Source organism: Phalaenopsis equestris, unplaced genomic scaffold (genome assembly GCF_001263595.1).
Source record: "Phalaenopsis equestris unplaced genomic scaffold, ASM126359v1 Scaffold000118, whole genome shotgun sequence".
Taxonomy (NCBI): domain Eukaryota; kingdom Viridiplantae; phylum Streptophyta; class Magnoliopsida; order Asparagales; family Orchidaceae; genus Phalaenopsis; species Phalaenopsis equestris.
The window spans coordinates 789,765-815,908 of record NW_018164560.1 but is presented as its reverse complement, the minus strand read 5'-3'; the positions used below and the strand labels follow the sequence as shown (position 1 = coordinate 815,908).

Genomic DNA, 26,144 nt, shown 5'->3' with positions numbered 1-26,144 from the left:
GACAACACATTGCATGTGTTTCTACACAAAAGTAATGCTAAAATTGCTTGCACATTAATTATCAACTCACATTATATGCTGCTCAAAATGTTAAATCAGTACAAGTCAATTTACATGATTATTTTATAATTGTTTCATCCAATTTTTTTTCTTTTAAATTGAGAAAAATATAATATATCAAAATTTAAAAAAAATCTCAAGCAAATATTCTCCGATTTGTTAAATTCCAACCTTGTACACAAAATCGTATCACAATTACATCCTATCATATTCTTTCTCACCCACACACATGCCCAAACATGACAAAAAAAAAAGAAACCTTGCACTATCCAACTCATCATCCCCCCTAAATTCAGCTCCACCCATGTGGCTACAAGCCAAGCCCATTATTCACGTCTTCTCTTCTCTCCCATCTTTTTCACACACAACAGTGCGTTAATGAAAAAAAACTAAAAATTTAAATCTATATTTGTGATAGCCCGAACTCTCACCCATCAAGGTATTATCCGCTTTTCCTTAGTGGTCTCACGATTATGCCCTGTTGGTTTAACTTCTTAGAAGGTCACCCATCAATCATCGTTTCAAGTTTTTTTCTTAAGGATCAAGGACATCTCCACCATAGTGATGGTAGAAACGAAAGAGAAGACAGAACCGAGAGATTGAGGGTGAGAAGAAGAGAAGGTTCTATGTTTCACTTACCAGAGATTTGATGCCCTTTTGTAGAAGACTTCGAGGGCTTCGTATGTGAAGGAGAAGGGAAGCAACAAAGCAGGGAATACTATGAGAACTTCTGCGGAGTGCAATAAGAGACATGGCTTCAATGTTAAAAGGAGAAGAAAGGTTGACGTGTCGAGGGTTTGGAGGCATTTCTTGCGAAGTTCACTACGTGCAGGACGGACATATTGAGTGACTTCTCGTGTAGGAGATGAGAGTTTGAACCCTAGTCAAATAACTCTGCTTGTGGGAGAAGGGAGTTGTCATAGCCCAACTAGCTCCTTCTCTAAAGGTTGATTGAGGTGCGATAGAGGCAAAAAATTCAGTCAGATTAAATTCTCACCAACATTCGTTGTGACCTGCAAAATCAGGACCCAGTGGGTGATAAATTAATTTAACTAAATTGTCGTAACTTTTGTGATATATTGCATTTCATAATTCATTCATATTCATACTTAAAAGTATAGAAAATCATATCATCAATACATATAAATTATGCAGAACTGTTAAATCCAATAACAACAACAACAACAATAACAACAACAAAACAACAACAACAACAACAAAAATAAAACAACAACAATAAAGTCTTAATCCCACTACGTGGGGTCGACTACATGAATCTTTTTTCTCTATTCTGTTCTATTTAGTGTCATATTTTCATTTAATTCTAATAAGTTAAGATCATTTTTTATACATAATCCCAAGTCATCCTGGGTTTACCTCAGCCTTTCTTAACAAAAGTCGAAACTAAAACATCTACTCTCCTAATTGAATCATCAGATGGTCGACGCTTAATGTGACCAAATCATCTAAAATGACTTTCTCTAATTTTGTCTGTCATAGGAGCTACACCAACCCTATCACGGATATATTCATTTCGCATTTTGTCCCTAAGTGTAAAGCCACAGTGTAAATAAGTTTAAAGCCACTCATCCACCTAATCATTCTCATATCGGCAACACTTAACTTAGTATTATGCTTCTCTTTTAAAGGCCAACATTCAACGCCATAGAGCATTGCAGGTCTCACCACCATCTTATAAAATTTTCCTTTCAGTCTAAGCGGTGCTTTTCTATCACACAAAAGGCTCAAAGCATTCCTCCACTTCAACCAACAAATTTGAATTCTACTATTAACATCTTCATCTATATCATCATTGCTTTGAACAACTGACCCGAGATATCTAAATTGTTCACTCCTTTCAATAATTTAATGACCCAAATTTACACTTCTATCACTAGAGCTACTAATACTAAAATTACATTCCATGACATTCCATTTAGTTATACTCAAATGAAGGCCTTTAGACTCCAATGTAGACCTCCATATACTCCAATGTATACCTCCATAATTCAAGTTTATTTTCCTTGTTTTTTTCTCTCATCTTATCCACGAGAAGGATATCATTAGCAAAAGGCATACACCAAGGTATATCCTTTTGTAAATGTCCAGTAAGACCATCCATAATTAAAGCAAAAAGATTTGGGCATAAAGCCGACCCCTAATGTAATCCAACAGAAATAGGAAAATATTTGGTCAATCCTCCTTCAGTTCAAACACAAGTAACAGCTCTAATATACATATCTTTAATGACTTGAATATAAGTCGTATCAACACCTTTCTTCCAAGAACTCTCCAAATGATATCTCTTGGAACCTTATCGTAATCTTTTTCTAAATCAATAAAAATCAAATGTAGATTCTCCTTATTATCTCTAAACGTCTCCATCAAACTTCTCAATAAATGTATAGCTTCCATGGAAAACCTGTCCGGCATAAATCCAAATTGATTATGAGAATCTTTGTAATACGTCTTAACCTATGTTCAATACCCTCTCCCATAATTTTAAAGTATGACACATCAATTTAATTCCTCTCTAATTTGCACACTCATGTGCATCCCCTTTATTCTTAAAAATGGGGACCAAAATACTCTTCCTCCACTCCTCAGGCATCTTTTTAGTTGTTAAAATAATATTAAACAGTTTAGTAAGCTAAGAAACTCCCAAATCTCCTAAACATTTCCATACTTCAATTGGGATATCATCAGGTCCTACAGACTTTCTACCATTGGTTTTCTTTAAAGCCTCCTCAGCTTCTTTTTTACTAATGTGATGGTAAAAAAGAAATGTTTTATTATTATTAATAATATTAAGATTACTAAGGTTGATTGTATTTTCAGAAATTTTATTAAAAAGTTTATCAAAATAATCCACCTTCCTATCTTAAATATCTTTCTCTAAGAAAAGCACTTTTCGATTTTCATTTTTTATACGCTTAACTTCAGTAAATTTTTACTTTTCTTTTCACTTTGTTTGGCTAGTTTATACATATAGTTTTCACCCATCTTAGTATCTAATCTATTATAAAAATCATTAAAAGCAAAATTATTAGCGTCACATATTGTTCTTTTAGACTCTCTGCGGGTCATTTGATATTTTTTTCAGTTCTCTAAGCTTTTACAATTAAACCAATTTTTATAATATAACTTACTATATTTTATCTTTTGTTGCACATTATGATTTCACCACTAACTATTTTTATTTAGAGAAATATTTTTTATTTTCCAAATACATCATTTGCTAATTATTTAATATTGTTTGTTACTCTGTCCCACAAAGCGTTTGCTTCATCCTGAAAATCCCAAATTTTGAAATCTTGAATTTTACTCATAAAAATAATTTTATTTTTCTTTTAAGTCCACCCATCTAATTCTACAATGATGAGTCCTAGTATTATTTATTTTACAACTCTTTATCATAAAATTTAGAACTAATAAACGATGTTGGGTACTTGAATCTTCACTTGGAATAACCTTAAATTCCTACAATCTCAACGATTTCTTATTCTCATAAGAAAATAATCATTTTGTGTTTTATTAGACTCATTCTTATAGTAATAAGATGCTCATCTCTTTTATTGAATAAAGTATTAGTAATAACAAAATCATTCGCTAAAGCAAAATCTAAAAAATCTAAAATAGCTCAGCTCTACCTTCTTCATTAGTCACTCCAAAATTGTAGCCATCATGAATATTTCCAAAATCTTTTACTACTTTATCGACATGTTCATTTAAATCTCCTCTAATAAAATTTTTTTCTTCAAAAGGTGTCATTTATATCAAGTCTTCTAAGTCATTCCAGAATTTATCTTTAGACTCTATATATAAGCATATTTGAGGAGCATAAGCATTTATAATATTAAAAATTTTAGTATCAATGATAATCTTAAGGGCTATAGTTCTATCTCCAACTCTATTAATTTTTACAACATGATCTTTCAAACTCTTATCTAATTACTTCTTTACCCGTATCTGTCGGTAATGTGGGAACCCTTGCTTATTTAACACTGGCGGCTCTTGCACACTTTTCATTGTATTCAAGCTATAAAGCGCGTCGCTTCCAGGGGATGTCCTAGCACTTGCACCTAAATCCAACATAAATTAAATTTGTACCTAAAAAGTCTATACAACTCCCAAAACTATGCAGTGCAAAATTGTACAGATCACACATGACTACTCGTCCTCATGTTTGTTGCTCTTACCTAAATGACAATAACATAAAGTGAGCAACAATGAGCTTAGAGAAATAATTAAAGCTAAAATAAGATTTTGTATATGAAAAAGAAACGTGCATACTCATATGAAACTGTAAATCTCTACACACAAGTCATGGAGAATCCTTTCGTACCATCTTTCTAAAAGTTAAAGCTAAAGAGAATATGATAGACTAATTTAAATGCTTTGGGTGAAGATATAGAAATGAGTTCCAAACAAAAAGTGATAGAAGGCTCTACCCAATAATGGAAATGAGAGGAATGTTTTAACATGCCCATCAAGAATTCACTAATATAATATGAGCGTCAAGAGAAGAGTATAAAGTAATCTTCTTCTAATGAATTTCTTGTGATGATATGCCTAGGGTCGACAACCAATAGAGTAGCCACCATTCAATTGTAAATCAACTAAAAAATTTTTGACTTATTTATTTGTTATGCCTACCGATTGAAAATTTGTCAATATATGAAGGTGAGAGAGGCACTTAACAAGCATATATATTTCTTCATCAAAAAAGAAAAGAACATGCTCGCATTGAAAAGGAAAATGCAATTTATGTTGGTAGTTTGTTGAAGTTTGATGAAAGTGAATAGAAGGATTGTTTTATGGAGAGGTAAGATTATCTTTATGTATTCAAATCATGAATCACACTCGAAAGAGGCTTGAAGGAAGAGGTGAATGGGGCTTAATCGCTGAAGAAGATAAAAGAGAAGCCTGTAAGACATTAGGGGCTATGATTAGAGGCAATGGTGATCTTACAGGGTAGTTAATAAAGGCCCTTTGCGAAGTAAATATATGTGGAGGTGGGATACCAAAAAACATTGAGGAATAGGGAATGCAGAAGGAACCCTAACCAAAGGCAATGGAAGTGATCAAGACGTCCATGATCATGAGAAAGTTAAAAGCCTACTTGACGTAAAAGAGAAGGAAAAGTCAGAGTGACAGGAGCTTTCCTAGGAAGGCAACACACTGATGACATGAGATGGCTACGGTGTCAAAAGTAGCTTACAAAAGGGCTTACCAAAGGGCTTACCAAAGGGCTTACCAAAGGGCCATATCATGTATCCAATGAATACATGATCAAACTTGCGTGGAATTAATCGCGCGGCCATATTTGCACATAAATACATGTGAAGACAGTCGACGTTGTGCAAAGATGATCATGGAAATGATTGTGCAGATGATTGTCTTGTTTTCCGGAGACAAATGCATGAAAAACTTGAGTAATTTTGAAGATGATGAAGAGACTATGATTGGAATCTATGATCTCGGGGAGGGGCGGACAATTTGATAGGTTCTTTAGGTCGTTGATTCCCTCGATGCCTTAATTCAGCAAGCTTTTGATGTGATTTCTCCACTTCTTTAGACATCATTGATCTCATTAGTGTCAACTCTAGCAAGCCCCTATTGCATTTTTTAAGTCTTTGTAAGACAACACATGTTCCATTGATGGCTTGTCCAGTAAGCTCCTTACATGACTCTCATTTCTTTACTCTTCAGAGTTTCAAGATGGAGACGAAAGAGAGAAAATGAGAGGGGATATACGATGTAAGAGAAAGAGCTAGCCTACGAGCTTTTTTGTTTTTTGTTTTTTTCCTTTCTTTTAGAGGGTGGATTTCTTTTCTTATGTGAGGCACCGGTATGAGTGAACAGGGAGATTAAAAAGCACAGGCCATCTTTTCCTTTCATTATTCTTTATTTTATTTTGATTTTTGGTCAATATAGAGATCCCACACTTAAATTGTGAGGATGTCCTTCATACTTTGAATAGAAGAAAGGGTCTTGAATTATGAAAAGGGCCACCCAATCTTGGATTTAAATGGCAAGGGTTGGAAAAGCCCAAACAACGAACTTATGATTTTGATTCTACATAAAAATTATGTGAAATAATCATATGATTCATGCAGAGTGGCAGGACTCATTTTATGATCTTGCACCTTATAAACCACTTGATGTGTTCTACTTGTTTAGGTCACTATAGATTGATGTGAAATATAAATCTAATAAATAATATTTTTCATTTTGTAATCTTAAGGGTCAAATTCATTCTCATTTTTAAGAATTTTAAATGAAGTATCTAATGTTTGAGTAATATTCAAGGCTTATAGGTATCCTAGCTTAACATTATTTTCGTTTGCATTATTTTGTTACTATTATTCTTTTCACTATTGATCTTATCGAGAAAGTAGGGATGAACTATGTTATTATTATACTATTATTTAGTATGAATGCCCCCTTAGAGATGAGCTATAATTTTAATTAACCAAAAGCACTCTACTTATGTTCTACGTACCTTTAAATGCTGAAGGAATATTACAATTACTCTCATCTTAAGACTTATCCTCTTGTATTTATTCTTAATGATATCTTAGGAACATCTCATCAAACGCCTATAAGCATTGGAGTTGGCAGGTCTTCCAAGACATGCCTTTAATGACTATCTGAAATGGTTTGGGACAGGACTGAAAGACTGTGCACATGACAAGTTTTAAGTTTGATCAAAGAACTTAAAGACATTAAAACTGTAGAATTTTGTAAAGTTGAAAAAGCTTACTTTCTGAAAATATAAAATTATAATTTAGTTTAGAATGGAGCTTCTTAGAAAAAAAAAATATAGTTCAAGGAAAAATATGTGTCAACTTGATATTATAAAAATTGAGTTAAGAACAATGTCTTGTAAGCTTCGGCAATACTCTTTCCTGCTTATAGTTTTTTGAAAACCATGTTATTAACTCTGAATAAAAAGACAATAGAAAAGAAATAACATCATGTTCCTCTTTATCAGTACATCCTTATGTTTAATTCTTTTATTGCCATGTATAGTAAAGAAAAGGTTTTTTGTATGTTTTTTAACTTCTAGTTATCAGTTTATTATGTTAGCTAAAGAAAAGGTTTTTTATATGTTTAATTCTTTTTTTGCCATGTATAGTAAAGAAAAGGAAAGAGTATCTGTCTAAATTATGCTTTTTATTCATTTTGACAGTATCATCAGAATATTTTTGTTAATGATGATTGTAAATTTTGGTGCTGCTCCATAAAGATGTATGTGTTATGTACTATGAATATATTTGTTAAGCCAGAGACTCGAGTATTACTCATTTCTGTTTCTTATATTCCTCGTCAGATATTTAAGGTCTCATGTGTACGTTTGAAGTTGCTGGACTCTTATCTTTATTTCATTTTAAGTTCCATTATATTATGATTTCTTGTTGTGGGTCTGTGTATTTTGATTTGTTTTGTCATAGATTTTTTTTTATTAAAGTAAAGCGTTCCAGTTTGCACTGTTATGTTAATATAACCAAAAGTAAAGCGGTAATTGCATTTCAGAACCTACTAGTAACCCATGGTTAGTAAAGTATCCTTCTAGATTACAGTTTAGCTGATAAAATTGCTGGCATTATATTAAACTTTTAATGGTAGGCATGAACTTGCTTGAAGGATACAACATTCATTGAATTGAAATGTGTGGTGATGATGTTAATTTCTGTTTAATTTTTTGTAGACTTATGAACTTAAGGAATATGTTTTCTATAATATGTTTTTCATCTTAAAGGATAATAGGTGGCTTTCTTATGTTGAATGCATCTTTTAGACTAGAATGTCAATGATCATCCAGAAGTTGTCGTCAGCTAACATAATACATTAGAACTGTATTGAAGTAAATTTTACTAAAGGCTATTTGGTTTTAGCTTTTAGGTTCCACGTTATTGTTTGTAGACTTAATTATCAATCTATCCTCATGTTTATTTCTTTTATTGCCATATATAGTAAAGAAAAGGTTTTCTGTATGTTTACTAACCTCTAGTTATCAATGCCTTTCATTTTTAATGCTTTGAATATTTATGATTTATATTTTCATTGATAACACTTTTTTTCTTATTATGCTTTTGTATTCACCAGAATGGTGCTTTATTGAGAAAGTGTACGTACCTGAGCAATGACAGCAGCTACTCAATTTCTGAGGATGATGGTGTTGAGATTTCTTTCCTGGATAAGGATACTTTTGAGACAGATGGAGAAGGATCAAAACCTAGTGAAGACAGCATAAGGGATGCAAATACTTTTGATGTTGAATTAACAAATGTATCTAGTCAATGTCAAAACTTCACATTTGAAGCTCAGGTAATCTCATTTTGTATATTATGTTTACTTATATATTTCTGTTAATGAATGAAATATTCAAGTTCAGTTGTTCTCATGCTTGTACTTCATGACTGGGAAAAATAAGATACTTGGCATGCACAACTTGTATCAAAAGGGAGATCACTCAATTAAGCTTGCAACAGAATTTAATTTATCATCCAAATCATCGTAAGAAGTGACTGTATTTGTAGATATTCGAGTACAAAGAAATGAAATATTTGAACTAACACGATTTAATACTAAAAATTATTTAAATCCAAACCTAATGTTTTTTGAAAGAAGGTAATGCAATCTAATAAAATGAATCAAATAAAAATACGAGATAATTTTGGTGAAAAATATAATTGCTTTTTAAATTGCTTGAAACTCACCTATAGAAATATATCCATAATCCAATGGAAAAATCTGCCGATAATATCATTTTCACCATGTCCATTCAAAGAAAATTTTCCACATACTGTTTGATGAAGAGTCTTGGCAGTCTTACGACAGGAAAACATTTTGATTCTGTTTTTGTAAAATCCGCCCAATTTTTCTAACACCGATTCCATCCAAAATTTAAAGCAATTTCATAAGAACATAGCAGCCCTTTATAAGTGTGTTAATAATCAACATTATACACTTTCTAAATCACATTCTAGCATTTAATAATAATAATTCAACATGAATGTAGTTGAATTATAGTAAACAATGATGTCGGCAAGGCTCGAATTTCTAGGAAGATCCACCACCACTTCTCAACGAGTTGCAAGCACGCTAGTTGCAAGTGGAAGAGGTTATCACTTAAAATAGCAAAATATAGTGGAAGATATGTCCAAATAACAAAACTCAAAACAAAGTAAAATCATGTTCTAAGTAATTTAATCACACTATAACATAAATTACCTCTAATTTTGATTAAGTAAAACCTAGATATGGGTTCCACAAGGCCTGGTACTAGCTCCTGAGCAGGAAAGATCCCACTATGGTATTTTTTGAGTCTAAAATTTCTCCTTGCCTTTTCAAACCTTGCGCACCTAGTGGGAAATAGCAACTACTTCACTTTCTCTGTGTAGAAGAGGCTTCACCTACTTTTATGAAAACTTTTGATTCCTCATATCATAATGACTATGTTAAAATAATACTTAATAATAAAAAAAATTACCTAAGGGATGGTTCAGATGGTTGTGTCACTTCGAACTAACCTCTCAATAGTTCTTTCTTAAGAATGAATGTCCCATTTAAAAAGAACGACAGCGACGAGCAGGGGAGAGAGGAAGAGGGGTAAGGTCGAGAGCATAAGAAGAAGAAGAAAAGGGAAAGCGGTAGAAACCCTAGCCAAACTTCATGTAAAAGATGAGCCAAGGAAATGAGTCATGTGTTTGTCTTATATGAGAGTCGTCGCCATACCCTAACTTTGCGAAGGAAGAGAGGAGGCAATAACTTAGTTCTTCAAGACAAAATTAAGCCCTAGACTTTGATGCCAAATGTGAAGCACAGAAAATAAGGGAGATCGTGCAGTCATGGTTGTGGCAATTTCACATGCGAGGAGCGAAGCCGAGGAAGAAAGAGCGATGTAGTTTTCATTGGGAGAAGTGGAACCTATCGAACCTCACGTGGAGAGGAGGAAGAAGGCGAAGCACTCGCCATGTGGGTTGAAGTCGAGCCACCCTCAAGGGAAGAAGAAGAGGGAGGAGGCGGCTTGTGCGTGAGGGTCAGAGGCAAAGCTTCACCGTGAGCCCAAAGGGTTTATTAAGGTCACCTTATATTTATGTCACATTATTGCTTGAATTTTAAAACTCTAGTAAATGTGTATAGATTAGTTTATTTCATGACAAAAATATTATAAGATTGCATTTATTTATCAATAGAAAAAAAATTTAAGTATTAAGAGCATTAATTGGTCAGTAGATAGAGTTAAACTATTTCATGTTAAAGGAATCCATGATATGAAACAATGTAGTAGTGATTTATGAATGTTTGTATGTGCTTGAAAGAGAAGTTCACCCGCTTATGGTGCAGACAAGGGATACGATTGTACTTGCGAGGGTAGATGTTTTCATACTACCCAGACAATTGTAAAATTAGATCACTAAATTAGACACATTTTCAGCTAAAACAATCATGTAAATTAGATCACGAATTGATGTATCTACACGATAATATCGTTTAGTGGCATGTTATTGTTATTTTTTTACTGTGCTTTTAAGACAGATATGAATGTTAATAGTATAAAGTAAAAGTAAAGTTAAGATTAAGCCTTGAAGGATACATTCTCATTGAGTAATATCATGGACACATAAATTAGATTGTTATAAGATCTCATCTAGTAATATACGAATGATCAGCATGCGTATTATTTTATTTTCTTGGGTTACAGTAGTTTAGAAGTGTGATTGCTCGTTGGTTATTTTTAAATAACCCATTATGTTACTTTAAAACTTTTTTTTTTATGTTTTGATCTTTTGAATTAGATAAATAGAAGAGGAGCTAATATGTACATGATGAGAGAACAACAATTGAAATGGTAAAACTTTTACTTCTTAATTACTCTATAATTTCTTTTACACTGAATATGATTTGCCAGAAATTAAAACTTTTGAAATATCGTGCAATCTAATAATTTCTTTTACATACAATTTGGTCAGATTTTTCACTAAATCTGTCTGTCTGATTGGCAATAAAGTGAACTGACTTTGTTAGCCTGTCAATAATAACTCAAATATTGTTGTCACTATCTGGATTGAGAAAATCTCATAACAAAATTCATAATTTCTTTCCATTTCCATTCATGTATTGGCAACAATTGTAGAAATTCGTTGGGCCTCTGATGTTAAACCTTTACTATCTGACATGTTTGACATTGAGATACGTATTCAACAACATTTTTCTTCATACCTAACCACCAGACTATCAACTTCAAATCTTTATACATCTTTTCTTTGCCTAGAAGAATTGTATAGCTTGAATGATGAGCTTCATCTAGAATTTTCTGTCTCAAATTAAAATCAACGGGTACCCATAATTGTAGTTTATATCTGATAATATCATCTTCGTCAAGAGTCATATCAGTCCTTTTTTCTAATATTGTTTCAAGATTTTTGGATATTCACTATTATCTTTTTGAGCTGATTTGATTCTATCCATCAAAGTTTTGCATGTTAGTTGATGTATATACACCATGTCACCAGACAAGCAAACTTCCAAATGTGAAACATTAATTTTTTTAATCAGCTCTGGCCTTTAAATAAGAATCTAGCTTGAACTACCTGTGGATTTACGGCTTAATACATCCACAATTACATTTGTTTGGCCAAGACAATACTGTATATCCAAATCATAGTTTTTTATCAGCTCTAACCATCTTCACTGCCTTAAATTCAATTTTTTTTGTGTGAAAGTGTACTTCAAACTTTGATGATAAGTGAATATTTCACATTTCAGTCCGTACAAATAATGTTGCCAAATCTTGAAAGTAAACAACAACAGCTAACTCTAAGTTATGTGTTTGGTTATTATTTTCATGTTGCTTCAAATGTCTGGATGCATAGGCTATCACTCTTTTTTTTCAATTGGAACGCATTCTAAGCCTCTTAATGATGTATCATTGTGAATTTGGAATCCTTTTGTGCTTGATGGAAGAGCTAACATTGGTGCAGTGGTCAAATATTTCTTCAGCTCTTGAATATTGTGCTCACATTCTACGTTCCACTCAAACTAAACATCTTTTTTTATCAGCTTGGGCAATGTCAAGTTATCTGTGTAAAACCCTTGACGAATCTCCTATAATATCCTAACTAAGAAAGCTGTGTACCTTCATAACATTCTTTGGAGTAGGTCAGTCCACAATTTTCTGCACCTTCTAAGGATCTATTAAAATTCTTTGATAGTTGATAATGTGTCACAAAAATGCCATGCTTAGCAGCCAAAATTCACATTTCAAAATTTTTCCATATAACTGATTTTGCCTCGGCAGCTCCAAAAACATCCTCAAATGTTTGGCATGATCTTCATTGGTTCTTGAATAAATCAGAATATTGTCAATGAAAATAATAACAAATTGATCCACATGCATTTTGAAAGTTCGGTGCATCAAAATTCTATTCATCTAATCATTTCTTAAAAGAGCTTCTCAGCATAAATTCGTCCTTCTGAAACCGCCTATTTCTCTCCCCAACTTTTCCTAACACCTTATTTTTTCACTTTCCCTTCACTAATATCGTACAAAACCCCATATGGAAGCTTTCAATTTATTTTCAACACTTCTGATATAATTTTGACGCCTCGGATGGCTACTGAAAAGGAAAAATGCACAAAGACGAGGCAAACGTCAAAACAAAAGTGACAGGAAAGAAAGGAATATTTCTAATGATGCTAAAATTAGTTTCATACCTTTTGTTGTTACATTGAAACCTCAATTCGAGAGCTATGGCTCTCGGGCTTGCGCGCGGTTCGCGCCTTGCTACAGTGGTCCATGCGAACTCCTCTAGGTTGGTCTTCTGCTTCATGAAACCGAAGACTATTGACAATCCTACTTCAAACATATGTAACTTTAAGTACTAGCAATCCTACATTTTAATTTACACATACCGCTCTTAATACTTTAAATGTGTAAGCGTGCAAGTTGCATTACAAAGTCTTTCTAAGATTTTAAATGCATATAAATTTACATGCAAATGACTAAATCAAATTTGTTTCTTGAATTAGAAACTGAGTAGCCTTCCCAAGACTTGACAACTAGACAAGCTCCTCATTATGGTTGCTTAGGCACCTTGTTCTTTTGTAAATAATCAATAAAATGTAGATTTGTTATGTTTAAAGTTTGTGTGAATTTCAACTCAAGTTTAATGCAATTTAACTTGCAAGTAACTTTTTACCTCAAAACCTTATATACTTCAAATTGAAGTTGATTAATGGGGAAAATAGAAATGAATGCCTCAAAACCTAGCAACTACCTACAAAGTCAGCTTCTTTTGTTTCGTCTATGAAAATTTGATAGTTTATGCTTTAAAATAGCTGATTATTGTTGCATCAGTGCTACTTTAGCAAGTATATTTTTTATGCTTTCCTGACTTTTTAATGTACAACTTAGTGGTAAACTCTGCAAGGCATTGTATCCTATAAGTTTGACTCTTGGAGTAGGGAGTTCTGCAAGTTCGAGAATAACAACCGTATTTGGAGGAAATTAGTTTACTATGATGTACCTTCCTTCAATTTGAGTTTTTTGCCATTTCAGAAGACCGAGACTTTCATAATTATTTAAGTCTGGAGAAATATATCAGCACAATTAAATAAGGCGGTTATCATGACAAAATATGTGATTACTGAAACTACAATTTCTCACTCATCCTGTATTCCAATTTTAATTTTTATTTGAAGTTTTTGAAATCAACTGAAAGAGGCTAGTATCAGTTTTGCTATTTTTTTATTCAATCGTTAATTGCTAGCTTTCACATTATTATTTAAATTAGTTAATGTTAAAATATGAAGTGTGGATGACCTTTCTGTTGTCTTAATCTTTTGGTTTAGACTTTCAGATGACTATTCTCGTTCATTTGTATCCTCAGATTGGTTTTTTTTTTTTTTTTGTGTTTAGACTAAAAATTATTATTATCTTCATGTTTTGTCATTTAGACAGTTATTTAATTTTGAAATTTTTTTATTTTATTTATTAAAATAGCTTCATTGGTTTGTTGTGTATTCTCCGAAATGTTTCAGGTTGTCTCCCCTGAGTTTACCTTTTATGATAGTTCGAAGTTGGACTTAGATAATCCCTTGCTTCTTGAGAAGCTTTTACGGGCAAGAATGGACTTGAGATTCATGTAAGTTTTGTCTACGACTTTTAAAAATGTATTTTTGAATTTAACAAACTTATGGGCTTCCATTTTTTTCTAGTTCTATGCTGTTGGATTTATCCTATGATGGTGAAATTGCAATATCATGAGCCTATTCCTTTGTTATCCCTGTTTTACTGGATAGGTATGCTTCTAAAGAAAATGACACTTGGGCTCGTGCTCTTGTGAAAGATTTTACCATTGAAGCTGGATCTGGCCTTGTTATTCTTGAGCCGATGGATGTCTCGGGAGGATATACTTCTGTCAAGGACAAGACGAGTATATCAATGTTGTCTAGTGATATAAAGATCCATTTATCACTTAGCGTTGCCTCACTTTTACTTAAGCTGCAAAATCAGGCTTGTAAAGCATTACAATGTGGCAAAGCTAACCCCTTGGTCTCTTGTACAAACTTCAAACGAATCTGGGTATCACCAAAAGGTTATGCATAACTCTATGAAACCCAGTTTTTTTTTTTTTTTTGCTTTATTTAGGCATGCCATTTGAGTTCGGTTCATTCTTTTTATTTTATTTTATTTTATTATTATTTTTTTTGTTTTGGTTGAGGGCATGGTTTTTGTGGAGTAAATACTTAACTGCTATATTTTCAGGTAGCTTGCCCGGATACAACCTGACATTTTGGAGGCCACAAGCTCCTTCAAACTATGCTATTTTAGGCGACTGTGTTACATCAAGGTAATGGGGAAAGCTTCTTGTATTGGTCTGGTATCATTCAGATTCATTTTTTTTTTAGTTGTTAAAATGAATTATGGAGCAACTTCAGCACTAAACGGCTTCTGATGTTAAGATACAAGTAAAAGACCATATATTAAATGCTGATAGTATGCTCCTAACTTGACTTTGTGATATATCCTACAAAGCAATGTGGAAACTCTTTTTTGATGTTTGAGAAAAATTACCCTCAACATCATCCAAATCTTAACGTACCGCTAACACTGCAATGAGCTTGGCTTGTAAATACATGGACAGATAAGCATGCATGCTACTAACTTCATTATATGGCCAATGAATCAGTATCAGAGTCCTACTCTGCTGAGGTCCCATAAAGAGCAAAAATTTGCCATGCACGAGAAAATAATGTTTTGGTGGGAGTTTGCGTATGCGCTTGTTTTCTATTTTACACACTAAAACTATTTTCACTCCAACTTTGATGAATCCATCACCAGTGAGAACATACATGCAAGTGAACTTATGGATGAAAATAAACATCATAATACATTGAATAGTGTAATTTTGAACTAGTAAATTTCTTAATGAAATTTTTACTTGAACATGTTCACATCTTAAAGTGTGCAAAATGTCTTTTATATGTATACATAATGTATATTAAACCACTTTTAAAAGGGTTGTAGTTCACATTTGAGCCAAGCTCTCATCTATGTTTCCTAATAACTTTTTGTCACCACTCATTGGACTTACTATGAAATCCAAAATGAAACATTCGGTATTTTCTGTAGAACATAAAGAAAAGAAAATACAAATGAAGCAATAAAAATCAAAGAAATAAATTAAAGTCTTCTAATTACAAAAATGCAAAATATCCCCTAAAGAAGAGAGAAATATACCAATGTGCAGTCCATAAATGAATAAGTATTACAAAAATTCTAGTACGCTTTCGAAAATATTAGGATTGTTCTAATACCCATGTTTATTGCCTTGGAGCTTTTTAGGATTGTATTGAAGTGTGTTCCTATTTTTCACATATTGAAATTCTTTGGAATATCAAAATATCTAGAAAAAAAATAAACAAATGAATATAAATATTGGGATATAATATGGCATCCTCTAGGCTTGATCCTTTATTTAGTAAAGATGGAATTGATAGGGCATGTATACTTTTTTTTCCAAATTGAAGGAGAATATTTACAAATATCTCCTCCATAGTTAGATGTCTTTTTCAATAATGGATTGGGGACCAATAATTCAATTAAGATATCAACAAAGTTTTTGGCAATATATTTATAGAACTTCAAGTCTTTCATGTCTAAAATTGATTCAATAAGAAAACATTTTGGGATGTTTTGCTCATAGGGTGATGCCAGAGTTAACTCAAACCATAACAGGAAAACTAATAATTTTATTAAAACGAGAAAATACAATAACACAACACAAGCAAACTACACTAAAGTGTATCCCAAATGTAGTGGAGGTCAGCTAGGTGGACCAGGATGGTTGGTTGGTCTAGCGACAACAAAGGAATGTTGGTGGCGGCAGTGGGAGATGTGAAAATGCAGGGATAGCATGTATGGTTGCTACCTTGGATGGTGACAGCGAGAGTTGGGGCGGGTAGTGGTGGAATGGTAGAAGGAGGTTTTTCGTAGCTATCCTAGACTGCATCGACATGGTGGGAGGGCTGGAGCTGTAAGAACAAGGGACAGTTTGGGCGGCAAGAATGTCGGAAGGGAGGGGGAGGTGGCTAGGAGGCTAGAGGCTCCAGGAAAACGGGAAGGTGAAGGGGTTTTTGGGTGGCTTCAACGGTATCGGATGGTTGGACAACGACGACATCAATTTTGGTGGGTTGGACTGTTGGGGTAGCGAAGTGGGGGGAGGAGAAGGCAAATGACGATTGCTAGAACTGCAAAAACAGTAACTAGAATGTTGTTTTGGGTAGCTGCAGCAATGAAGAACAGTCAAGAGCGATGTGGGGAGGATGCGGAAAGGGATTGGGAAGATACATCCCACCTAGGGACTAAGAAACAACCGGAGCATCGCCTAAAATCATAGGATACAGTTCTCAAAGGGAAGAAGAGATATAGGTAGTTGTCCTAATACAAAATACCAAAAAATGACTTTTAAACTCTAATATAACACATGTATAGGAAATGACTAAAAACAATGAGGGATAATATGAAAGAAAGCATAAGAAAAAAAAGGGATAATTTCGGTCCGTCTCTCCTTATAGTTATTTCTGCGATATTGTAGCATCCTCAATGCTGCGAAAATTTATGCGATAAGCTCCTGCACTGTAGGGAAGGTTCATAAGTGATTTGGGCCAGGATTTAAAATTGATTTAGAAACCGACGGTCGAACAGCAGAATTATATTTTCTATATTTTTAATTCTATCACTAAATGTTTAATATAAAAAAATAATTAAACGAGCCACTAATGGAAACATTTTAATTAACAAATAAAAATTGTCTTTCTAGTTGTTGTTTTTGTCTTTTGTATTCATTAGCTTCTCTAGTATTCATCTTATTTAGAAGCTTAAATCTGAATAAATACTAAGACAACATAATGAGTTATCTAAAAATTACCCAAGAGTAATTATACTTCTAAACTACAGTAACTCAAGCAAAAAAAATATATGTTTGTTGGTCTTTCATATTACTATAAAAAATCTTAAAATAATATAATATATTTGTTCATGTCATTTACTTAATGGAATAAACTTATACTTCGATATATACTGACTTTAAGTTTACTCTTACATGTTTAATCTTCAACTTTACTTTTATTTCATACATTTAACTTTCGCATTCATCTTAAGAACACCATCAAAAAATAACCTAAAACACTCATGAACGGTAATATCATACCAACACAGTAGTTCATGATCTAAATTAAACATTTTTATGAGGTGAAAAGGTGTCTACTTTTTCATAGTTAATATTCTCTTGTTGACACAATAGTTAATAATCTAAATATTCGAATTGTTTGGGTTGATATAAAAACATGTGTGTAGGCACACTAGCATTCCATGTATGTATACTAAGAGGTGAATTCTTCCTTTTAATATTCACATATAATCTAAATATTTATGTGCACGGGTATACTAGCGTCCCATGTATGTATCATAAGGGGTGAACTATTCTTTTTAGTATGTTTATACAAGCACTCATATATATACTATTTCATCCTTCCTATCATACATTTTTTTATTATGAAACACTTTAACTATATTTACTGATGAATAAATGGATTCTTAGTAATTTTGTAGATCATGAAATAAACTGATATATGCACTTTTTTTAAAACTCTAAAGGTCAAGAAATAATATGACATGTAATTTCTCATGCAATAAACTAATATATATATATCTCTACAAGAACATGAGGGTCATGCAATAATTTGATATTTTTCTAAAATAAGTTGTCATGCAATTATTAAATTAATTGTATTTGATATGCATATCTCATGACTAGCAATATGAAAAATTTTATGTGATTAAATTTCATTGATATAAGACATAATAGTGAAAAGCTTAAGCGGGAATGTATTAAAAATAAGGTATATTACTGTAACTTAAAGCATAATTACTCACTTTAATTCTTAACGATTTTCTTGTTCTCAACTTCTATTATCTCATTCAAGTTAGCATCTATACTATAAAATATCGCAATTAAAAAATTTATCTCATATTGCTTAAATTATTACTTTAGTTAATTATTGTTTAATTTCCTCAGTTTACATATGAGTTTAAATTCTTAAATTACTACAAAGATTAAATAACAATAATTTAAACAAATTACTTTTGAAAGTATAACTCTAACCTTAACTGTTTTAATACTCCTCAATCAACAATCTGAAGATTGCTCCACCTTGATTTTCTAACATTAAGTGACATGAATCTAATTTACTACTTAATAATTGTATTAATATAATTATATCTTAAAAAAATAATTTAACTAGTTAAATAAAATTTTCCTTAAATTTGGCTCCCCCCTCTTCTTCTCATGGACGACACAAGCTGTCTCCCTTCACCTGAATGTAGCTCGCTCTATGTCTACTCTGCTCAAAGCTTCAAATAGAAATCACTCCCCTCCACACGAAGTTGTTTAAACCCGAATTCTCCCCTTTTATTCTTTTCCTTAATTGCGCACGAGGCTCGCTCAAACTCACACCAGAAAGCTCAATGAAGTTCTTCCCCTTCTCTTTATTCCTCGGCTAGAGCACAGCCTTTCAATGTATTTCCTCTTGAAAGCGAAGCCGCTTCTTCATTCGGTGAGGGTTGGTTATAACCCACTTGGAAATCGTTGAGGCTGCTTCGTCATCTTCGCCTGGGCGATGATGTCTCCTCTCTAGGCTTCATTTCTCACAGGCGAGTCTTCTTCTTGTATCATTGGTTCTTCTTTTTCTTCTTCTCTCCCTCTCTATTTCTTCTCGTTCAATTCAAAAGAGATGTTCGACTTTTAAAAAGTGGGAATTGTTGTTGATGGATACTTCACTTCGAAACAACTCGAGAAATTTATATTTTATTTATTTATTTAGTTTTAAACACAATTATTACAGAGACAATTTTAGAATTCTTTGTTAATGGTGTTATAAGCCTCGTCAAGTAATTTGATTTGACAAGGACCCTAACATATTCACCATCATACTAAAAATTAAACTAAACTTACAAGTAGATTGCACTACACATAAGATGGGATTCTCACGCTTGGGGTGTCCATTTTTCAAGTTGAATTCCCCACTTTAAGGACCGATCTACATATATGGGTATATAGGATCTATAGCTTAATGATATATTGTCACACCCCAACTGGCCCCCTTTTAAACTTCGGCTGATGTGCGACAAAAGCTTGCAATTTGGTCGGACTAAATTCTCGCTAGCATTAGTCCTGACTTGTATAATCAGGACCTAGTGGGTGATGATTAATCTAACTAGATCGCCGCAACTTACATGATACATTGCATTTCAGAATTCATCAAGATACTTATAAGAAAGCATGGAAATCATATCATTCAAAACATGAAAACTATTTAGAGTTGTTAAATCCAATATAATAAAAATAGGTTCCCAAAACATATGTATAAGCCCTCAAAACAACTGTGCAAAAATTGTACATAGACACACATGGCTACTCGCCTCCGTGCTCATTGTTTTCATTAATAATTTTTAATTGCTTCTATACTCCAAAAGGCACTTATTTTATTGAAGACAATTGTTTAAATATGTTAAAAAGGTTCGAGGTTAATAATGCAAGATGTAATTTCCACATTACATATTTACAAAATGAATCATAATTATAGAACTAATCGGACACTGTTTTTTTTAAGAACCAAATGACAGTGATAGCCCTACATTGTTTTCCCAATCCAGAAATCCTTATCTTTAAAGTGATAAGGGGGGTGTCCATGAGTCAAAACTAAAACATCGACCTTTCTAAAGGAAGAAGTAAATTATACTCTCATAAAAGAATTTAGTGGATTTTGTTTAAGGCATTACTAGTGATCATGCTATTATGCGTAATGAGCAATTTGTACAAAAAACATATGATGGTTTGGCAATAATAATAATGATAAAATAACATCAATTTGAGCAACTAGTTTGAGGGTGATACATAGTAACAATCCTATATTTAATATCAAATGTTGTTGCTATAGTCACAAATATTATATTACAAATGTGGCTCCCTCCATGACTAGTTATTACCCTAAGCATTCTAGATCTTATGAAAATGTTTTTCTTAAGAAATTTAATCACAACGTGTCACTCAATTCATTTTGAAACATAGTCCATTGCTATAGAAATCTATTGATTTCTCTTTGATGAAATAAAAGGACCCATAAAATCTAACCCCAACACAAAAAAAAAAATAAAAAAAAAAATAAAAATAAAAAAATTCAACTTTTAAAATATAATTCATAGGCACTTTATTATTCTTATTGTTATTGACTACTCTTTAACACTTATCATATCTTTTAATATATTAATTAACATTTTTAAAATAATATGCTAATAAATTTAAATTATCAAATTTTTTAAGCAGTTCTAAAACTTTCAAAATGTTCTTTATATTTAGAGTAATGACACAGCCTAATTATTTTATCTACCTTCTCAAAGGAGACATCTCCTAATAATTAAGTACTTATACTTCATAAATAAATATGATTCATTCTAAAAATAAAATTTAGCATCTTGTCTAAAATTCTTTAATTATATGACTAATCATATGGTAAAATATCACTTCTAATGAAATTCACATTGTCAATATATCAAAAAAATAGTTTGATCAGCCAATGCGAACATTTGTTCATCAGAAAAAAAAATATATTAATGTCATTTTCATTAGGCATAAGTTTTTCCTGATTTAATATGGAGAAGTAATCAGACACTTGATTTTCAATACCCCCTTTTTTTTATTTCTGTATCGATTTCTTGTAACAACAAAATTCATCTAATAAGTCATGGTTTAACTTCTTTTTTTCTTACAAGTTATTTGATAGCATAATGATTAGTATTAATAGTAACTTTGGTACCTATCAAGTAGGATCTAAACTTATTAAATGAAAATACTTTAAGCCATCATGCTTTCATTAGCTCACCTTCCATGCTGGGGAATTAGTAATTCGAATAAACTACCTATATATACTAAAAATAATATTTTGCAAGTGGCATCATAATTGAATTTTGTGATTTTCAATACCAGAAAAAGCAACATTTATTTATGGCAATTTATTATTACTTTTAATATAATTTATTATTGCCATTGGTGTTGTACTCATCTAATGCTAAAATCTCTTTTGTAGGCCTGTGCCACCTACCCAGGTTGTAGTAGCAGTAAGTAATGCTTATGGCCGTGTTCGGAAGCCATTGGGCTTCAAGCTTGTTGGTTTGTTCTCCAACTTTGGAGAATTGGATGGAGGGGGCCAATCTGATAGCCGTGGTGAGTGTTCCATCTGGATGCCAATACCTCCTTCAGGCTACACTGCTGTTGGATGTGTAGCACATGTTGGAAGCCAGCCACCTCCTAATCATGTTATCCATTGCCTTCGATCTGATCTAGTAACATCTACCGCATATTCAGATTGCATATTTTATGTCCCACCACAACCAAGGTACATGGTAGTCAATTAGCACATTTATTTAAGCTGTTCATTTTTGAAGTTATCTAACTTCAATTTCATTTATCATCATAGGGCTTTGTCTGGATTTAGCATATGGCATGTTGATAATGTTCTTGGTTCATTTTATGCACACTCGTCTGTGAATTATCCCCCTATGGATGAAAGTTTTGATTTACACCAAATTATTCTTCGTTACCCCAATTGGCATCTCTCTGTCAATAAGAAATCTCCAACTGTCAGTCATGATCAGCAAACTTCCAACACTAGTAATGCTTCTTCTGGATGGGATATTCTTAAAACAATATCACGGACAAGTTATGTTATGTCTACTCCACATTTTGAAAGGATCTGGTGGGACAAAGGTTCTGATTTACGAAAGCCAGTTTCAATCTGGCGACCAATCCCACATCCCAGTTTTGCTCCCCTTGGTGATTGCATAACAGAGGGGTTCGTATTGAATTTTGGTCACCTACTTAATTTTTTGGTGGATAAGGTATTGACAATCTATTACAAACTTTGTCAGGTTAGAACCACCAGCTCTTGGACTAGTTTTCAAATGCGGGAACTCAATGATTTCTTCCAAGCCTATTCAATTTACTAAAGTTGCTCAAGCTGTTGGCAAAGGGATTGAAGATGCATATTTCTGGTACCCAATTCCTCCTCCAGGCTATGCTTCTTTAGGCTGTGTTGTCACTAAAAATGATGAAGCACCTCGAAAGGAGTCATTTTGTTGTCCAAGAATTGATCTCATTAATCATACAAATATTTTTGAGGAACCCATTTCCAGATCTTCTAGTTCAAAGGGTCCTAACTGCTGGAGTATTTGGAAAGTTAGGAATCAGGTTTAAGAAACTTCTTTTTTATTACATTTTTTTCTTATAATTGAAAATCGTATATCAGCGTCTTAGAAAAATTTCTAGTGTTATCAACATGATGGTCCCAGTCTATTTTAAACTTTCTCCTTTCATCGTGCAGTTTCTGTTTTTTGCTTGCACTCTCTATAATCTTCTTTTTTCAGGCGTACACATTTCTTGCACGATCTGATCTGAAAAAACCATCTTGTCGTCTGGCATATACCATAAGTGACTGTGTGAAGCCTAAAACACGTGAAAACATTAGTGCCGAAATGAAGTTGGGGTGCTTTTCCATCACTATCTTAGATAGCTTCCTTGGAACAGTATGTATTCTTGTAATCTCGTTTCTATGTTTTTTGAATAGAATTGATTGCGTACCTACCATCCTTTTTTAATTGTATTGTGGTGTAGATGACACCAGTAATTGATGCAACTATCACAAATATAAATCTTGCCACACACGGGGGCCTTGAAGCAATGAATGCTGTTCTCATTTGTTCAGTGGCTGCATCAACGTTCAACAAACAGTTGGAATCATGGGAGCCCCTTGTTGAACCCGTTGATGGGATTTTCAAGTTAGATCTTTTCTCTCTTGATAGTAACATAATATATCTATCTTTTAAATCATGTTTGGTACTTGTGAAAATTTAATTTGCTTTGATTTTTGAATTCTTTAAGGTTGGATTTGTGGCATTAATTGGCTATACCTCTTTATTATGTCCCACTAACTTTTATTTTTTGATCTTCTTGAGACTTGAAACTTACGATACCTGCGAACATCCTCTATCAATTGGAAAGAGAATTCGTATTGCTGCAACTAGCTCCCTGAATTTGAATGTCAGTGCAGCCAGCCTTGAGACCATATTTGATACTATTGTTGCGTGGGAGAGACAAAATAAATTGGGCCATGCTTTGTCCAAAAAAGCTGAGGTGACTGTAATATCCAATATATTATATTTGTTCTCGTGATTTATTAGCTGACTAACAAAGCGTCTTTCTAGGTAGCTGGTGAAGTTTCAAAAAACTTTCTTCCATCATTTTCAGCGTTGCATGAAGATGATTTACAAAAAGTGATCATTGAAAATAAGCTAGGATGTGACATTTACCTAAGGAAAATAGAAGAAAACTCAGAATATACTGAATTGTTACAGAATAATTACCACACATCATTGTTGCTGCCACCTCCACAATACTTTGATAGATTGAATTTAGCAACCAAATCTCCAGACACACGCTATTATGTCACCGTACAAGTTTTTGAGTCCAAGGTGCCTATAATATCTGTACTATTGGTAGGTACATACTTTAGTTCTTGTGCTGATATTGGAAATCTGTTTGATGTTGCTTCAGGGCTTCCCCATCGTTAATGATGGAAATAAGCAGGACTACTTTTGTGCGCTGCGGCTTTTGATTGACAGCAAGCTATCAGATCAATATAAGCTTTTTCCACAGAGTGCAAGGACACGATGTGTAAAACCTTTGGTTTCAAAGGTAAATGGTATGGCTGTGGGCTATGCTAAGTGGAATGAGGTTTTCATATTTGAAGTTCCTGAGAAGGTTGGTTTAAAGAAACACTTTACAGTTATCTCCTAGAGTTCAATTGTTTGCACCATTCTTCTAATATATAATCTATATCATATTATTTTTGGGCCCATGATTTTTTGCACGAGGAACTTCAGGCTTTTACAAAGTACTGCTTTGTAATATTTGACAAATGTAATAATTGATAGCCTACAATAGTTTTTTGAATAAAGTTTCGTCTAGATACCTAACTGAATTTACTGTAAAACTCTATGATTCTCTTGGTATGTTTATTTTTTTATGTGATACAATTGTTTTTTTATTTAGGATAAAGATTCTTCAAGGCCTAAATATTCTCTCTTTGTATGTTTCTTGTAATGTAATTCCTTTTTCTTGTGCTGCCATATGCTTTTAACCAAGTCAAACAAGTTTACTTTATCTGTATGCTGTTGAATTGCTTCCAAAATATCCATATAATTTATCTGGCTGAATACTTTTGACAAAAAACAGTATGATATGCATGAGTTTGGTTCTATATATATGGTTGGAAGCAGGCTGACAGTTTTAGTTTTCTAGGAAGATTTTTATGGATCGGATTTAGCGTGAATGTGGTTGTGAAATAGCAAGGGAGACATTATGCGAGGTCAACGGAGTTCTGGACGGGAGTTGGGGACATTTGGCTATTATCCGGATTGAAAGCAGTAAAGATAACCAAGAAACAATGATCTCGACTAGGCACCTGTTGCTGACCTCATTTTTGGTGAGATCTCTTACTCTTCTTATAGCCTAGGATTTAGCCTTAGAGTTTCCTACCGACTCTCTTTGAAGACTAGTCTGGGACCCGCACCAACTAGAAATTCGAGCCACTTCTTGACTCCTTGCAGTTTCATATTACTGGTTCTAAATCCTCAACGTTTAGTTGAGTAAATTAAAACCAGCGTGCGAAGCTCGAGTCAAGTACCCATAGGATTTAAAGCCTTAGGAAACCCTTCGTGTCATCCGCGAACTCACAATACATGAATATCACAATTCGCGCACTCGATGCACACAATTATCAAAATTCACGTCACCTGCACTTGTAGAAGGCTTTGCAATTGATCAAACTCGAATCAATTGCTGGAAGGGTCGATCACGAGCGATAAATTTAAAGAAGTTTAAATTTAATGTGTTTTTGACCCGATCGTAGACGAAGTTGTTCAGGTGACCCCGGAAGACGAAGTGGACCGCACTGGTGCGTCCGGAACGTCGAATTAGCTAGGGAGGCACCCATTTTGATGCGACCTCGTGCACGAGCGAAAGTGCACGAATCGGGAAAATTTGAATATCTTATATATAACTAATATATATATATATATATATATATATTAAAAAAAATAGAGCTATCTATTGCTCCTTACATGTTAAACATACAATTGAGTTACAAAACATAAGGGTTAGATCACTAAACCTACACCCAGATCACTTACCCCATATAGTTCTTACAACCACGCTCACAAAATGTAAGAAAGAAATCTAAGTAAAACCTTGTATATACTCGCCTGAAAATAATCAATCTCTACAATGAAGATAAGGAATGGATAAGGTGTCCCCATGTAGTAGGAGAGCTAACTGATTAGGAGGTATAATCCCTACAGCAATCTCTTCAGTTTCCTTCCCCCTGATTGCCAAACTGTGTGCTGGAGTGTTTCCTTCTCTAAGAATGTGTTGGAAATGCACATCAACCTTAATCAA

General features: G+C 33.2%; 1 protein-coding gene across 1 annotated transcript in view; it reads left to right on the top strand.

The window, feature by feature from the left end:
- Nucleotides 1-26,144, top strand: part of LOC110021050 — a 194,067-nt gene that overhangs the window by 141,475 nt on the left and 26,448 nt on the right. The window contains 12 exon segments of the mRNA XM_020719380.1: nucleotides 8,173-8,394; nucleotides 14,113-14,216; nucleotides 14,374-14,669; nucleotides 14,840-14,924; nucleotides 21,721-22,029; nucleotides 22,111-22,485; nucleotides 22,562-22,880; nucleotides 23,057-23,215; nucleotides 23,304-23,467; nucleotides 23,645-23,822; nucleotides 23,894-24,160; nucleotides 24,243-24,449. Of these exon segments, the coding sequence (XP_020575039.1) occupies nucleotides 8,173-8,394; nucleotides 14,113-14,216; nucleotides 14,374-14,669; nucleotides 14,840-14,924; nucleotides 21,721-22,029; nucleotides 22,111-22,485; nucleotides 22,562-22,880; nucleotides 23,057-23,215; nucleotides 23,304-23,467; nucleotides 23,645-23,822; nucleotides 23,894-24,160; nucleotides 24,243-24,449 (2,685 nt within the window).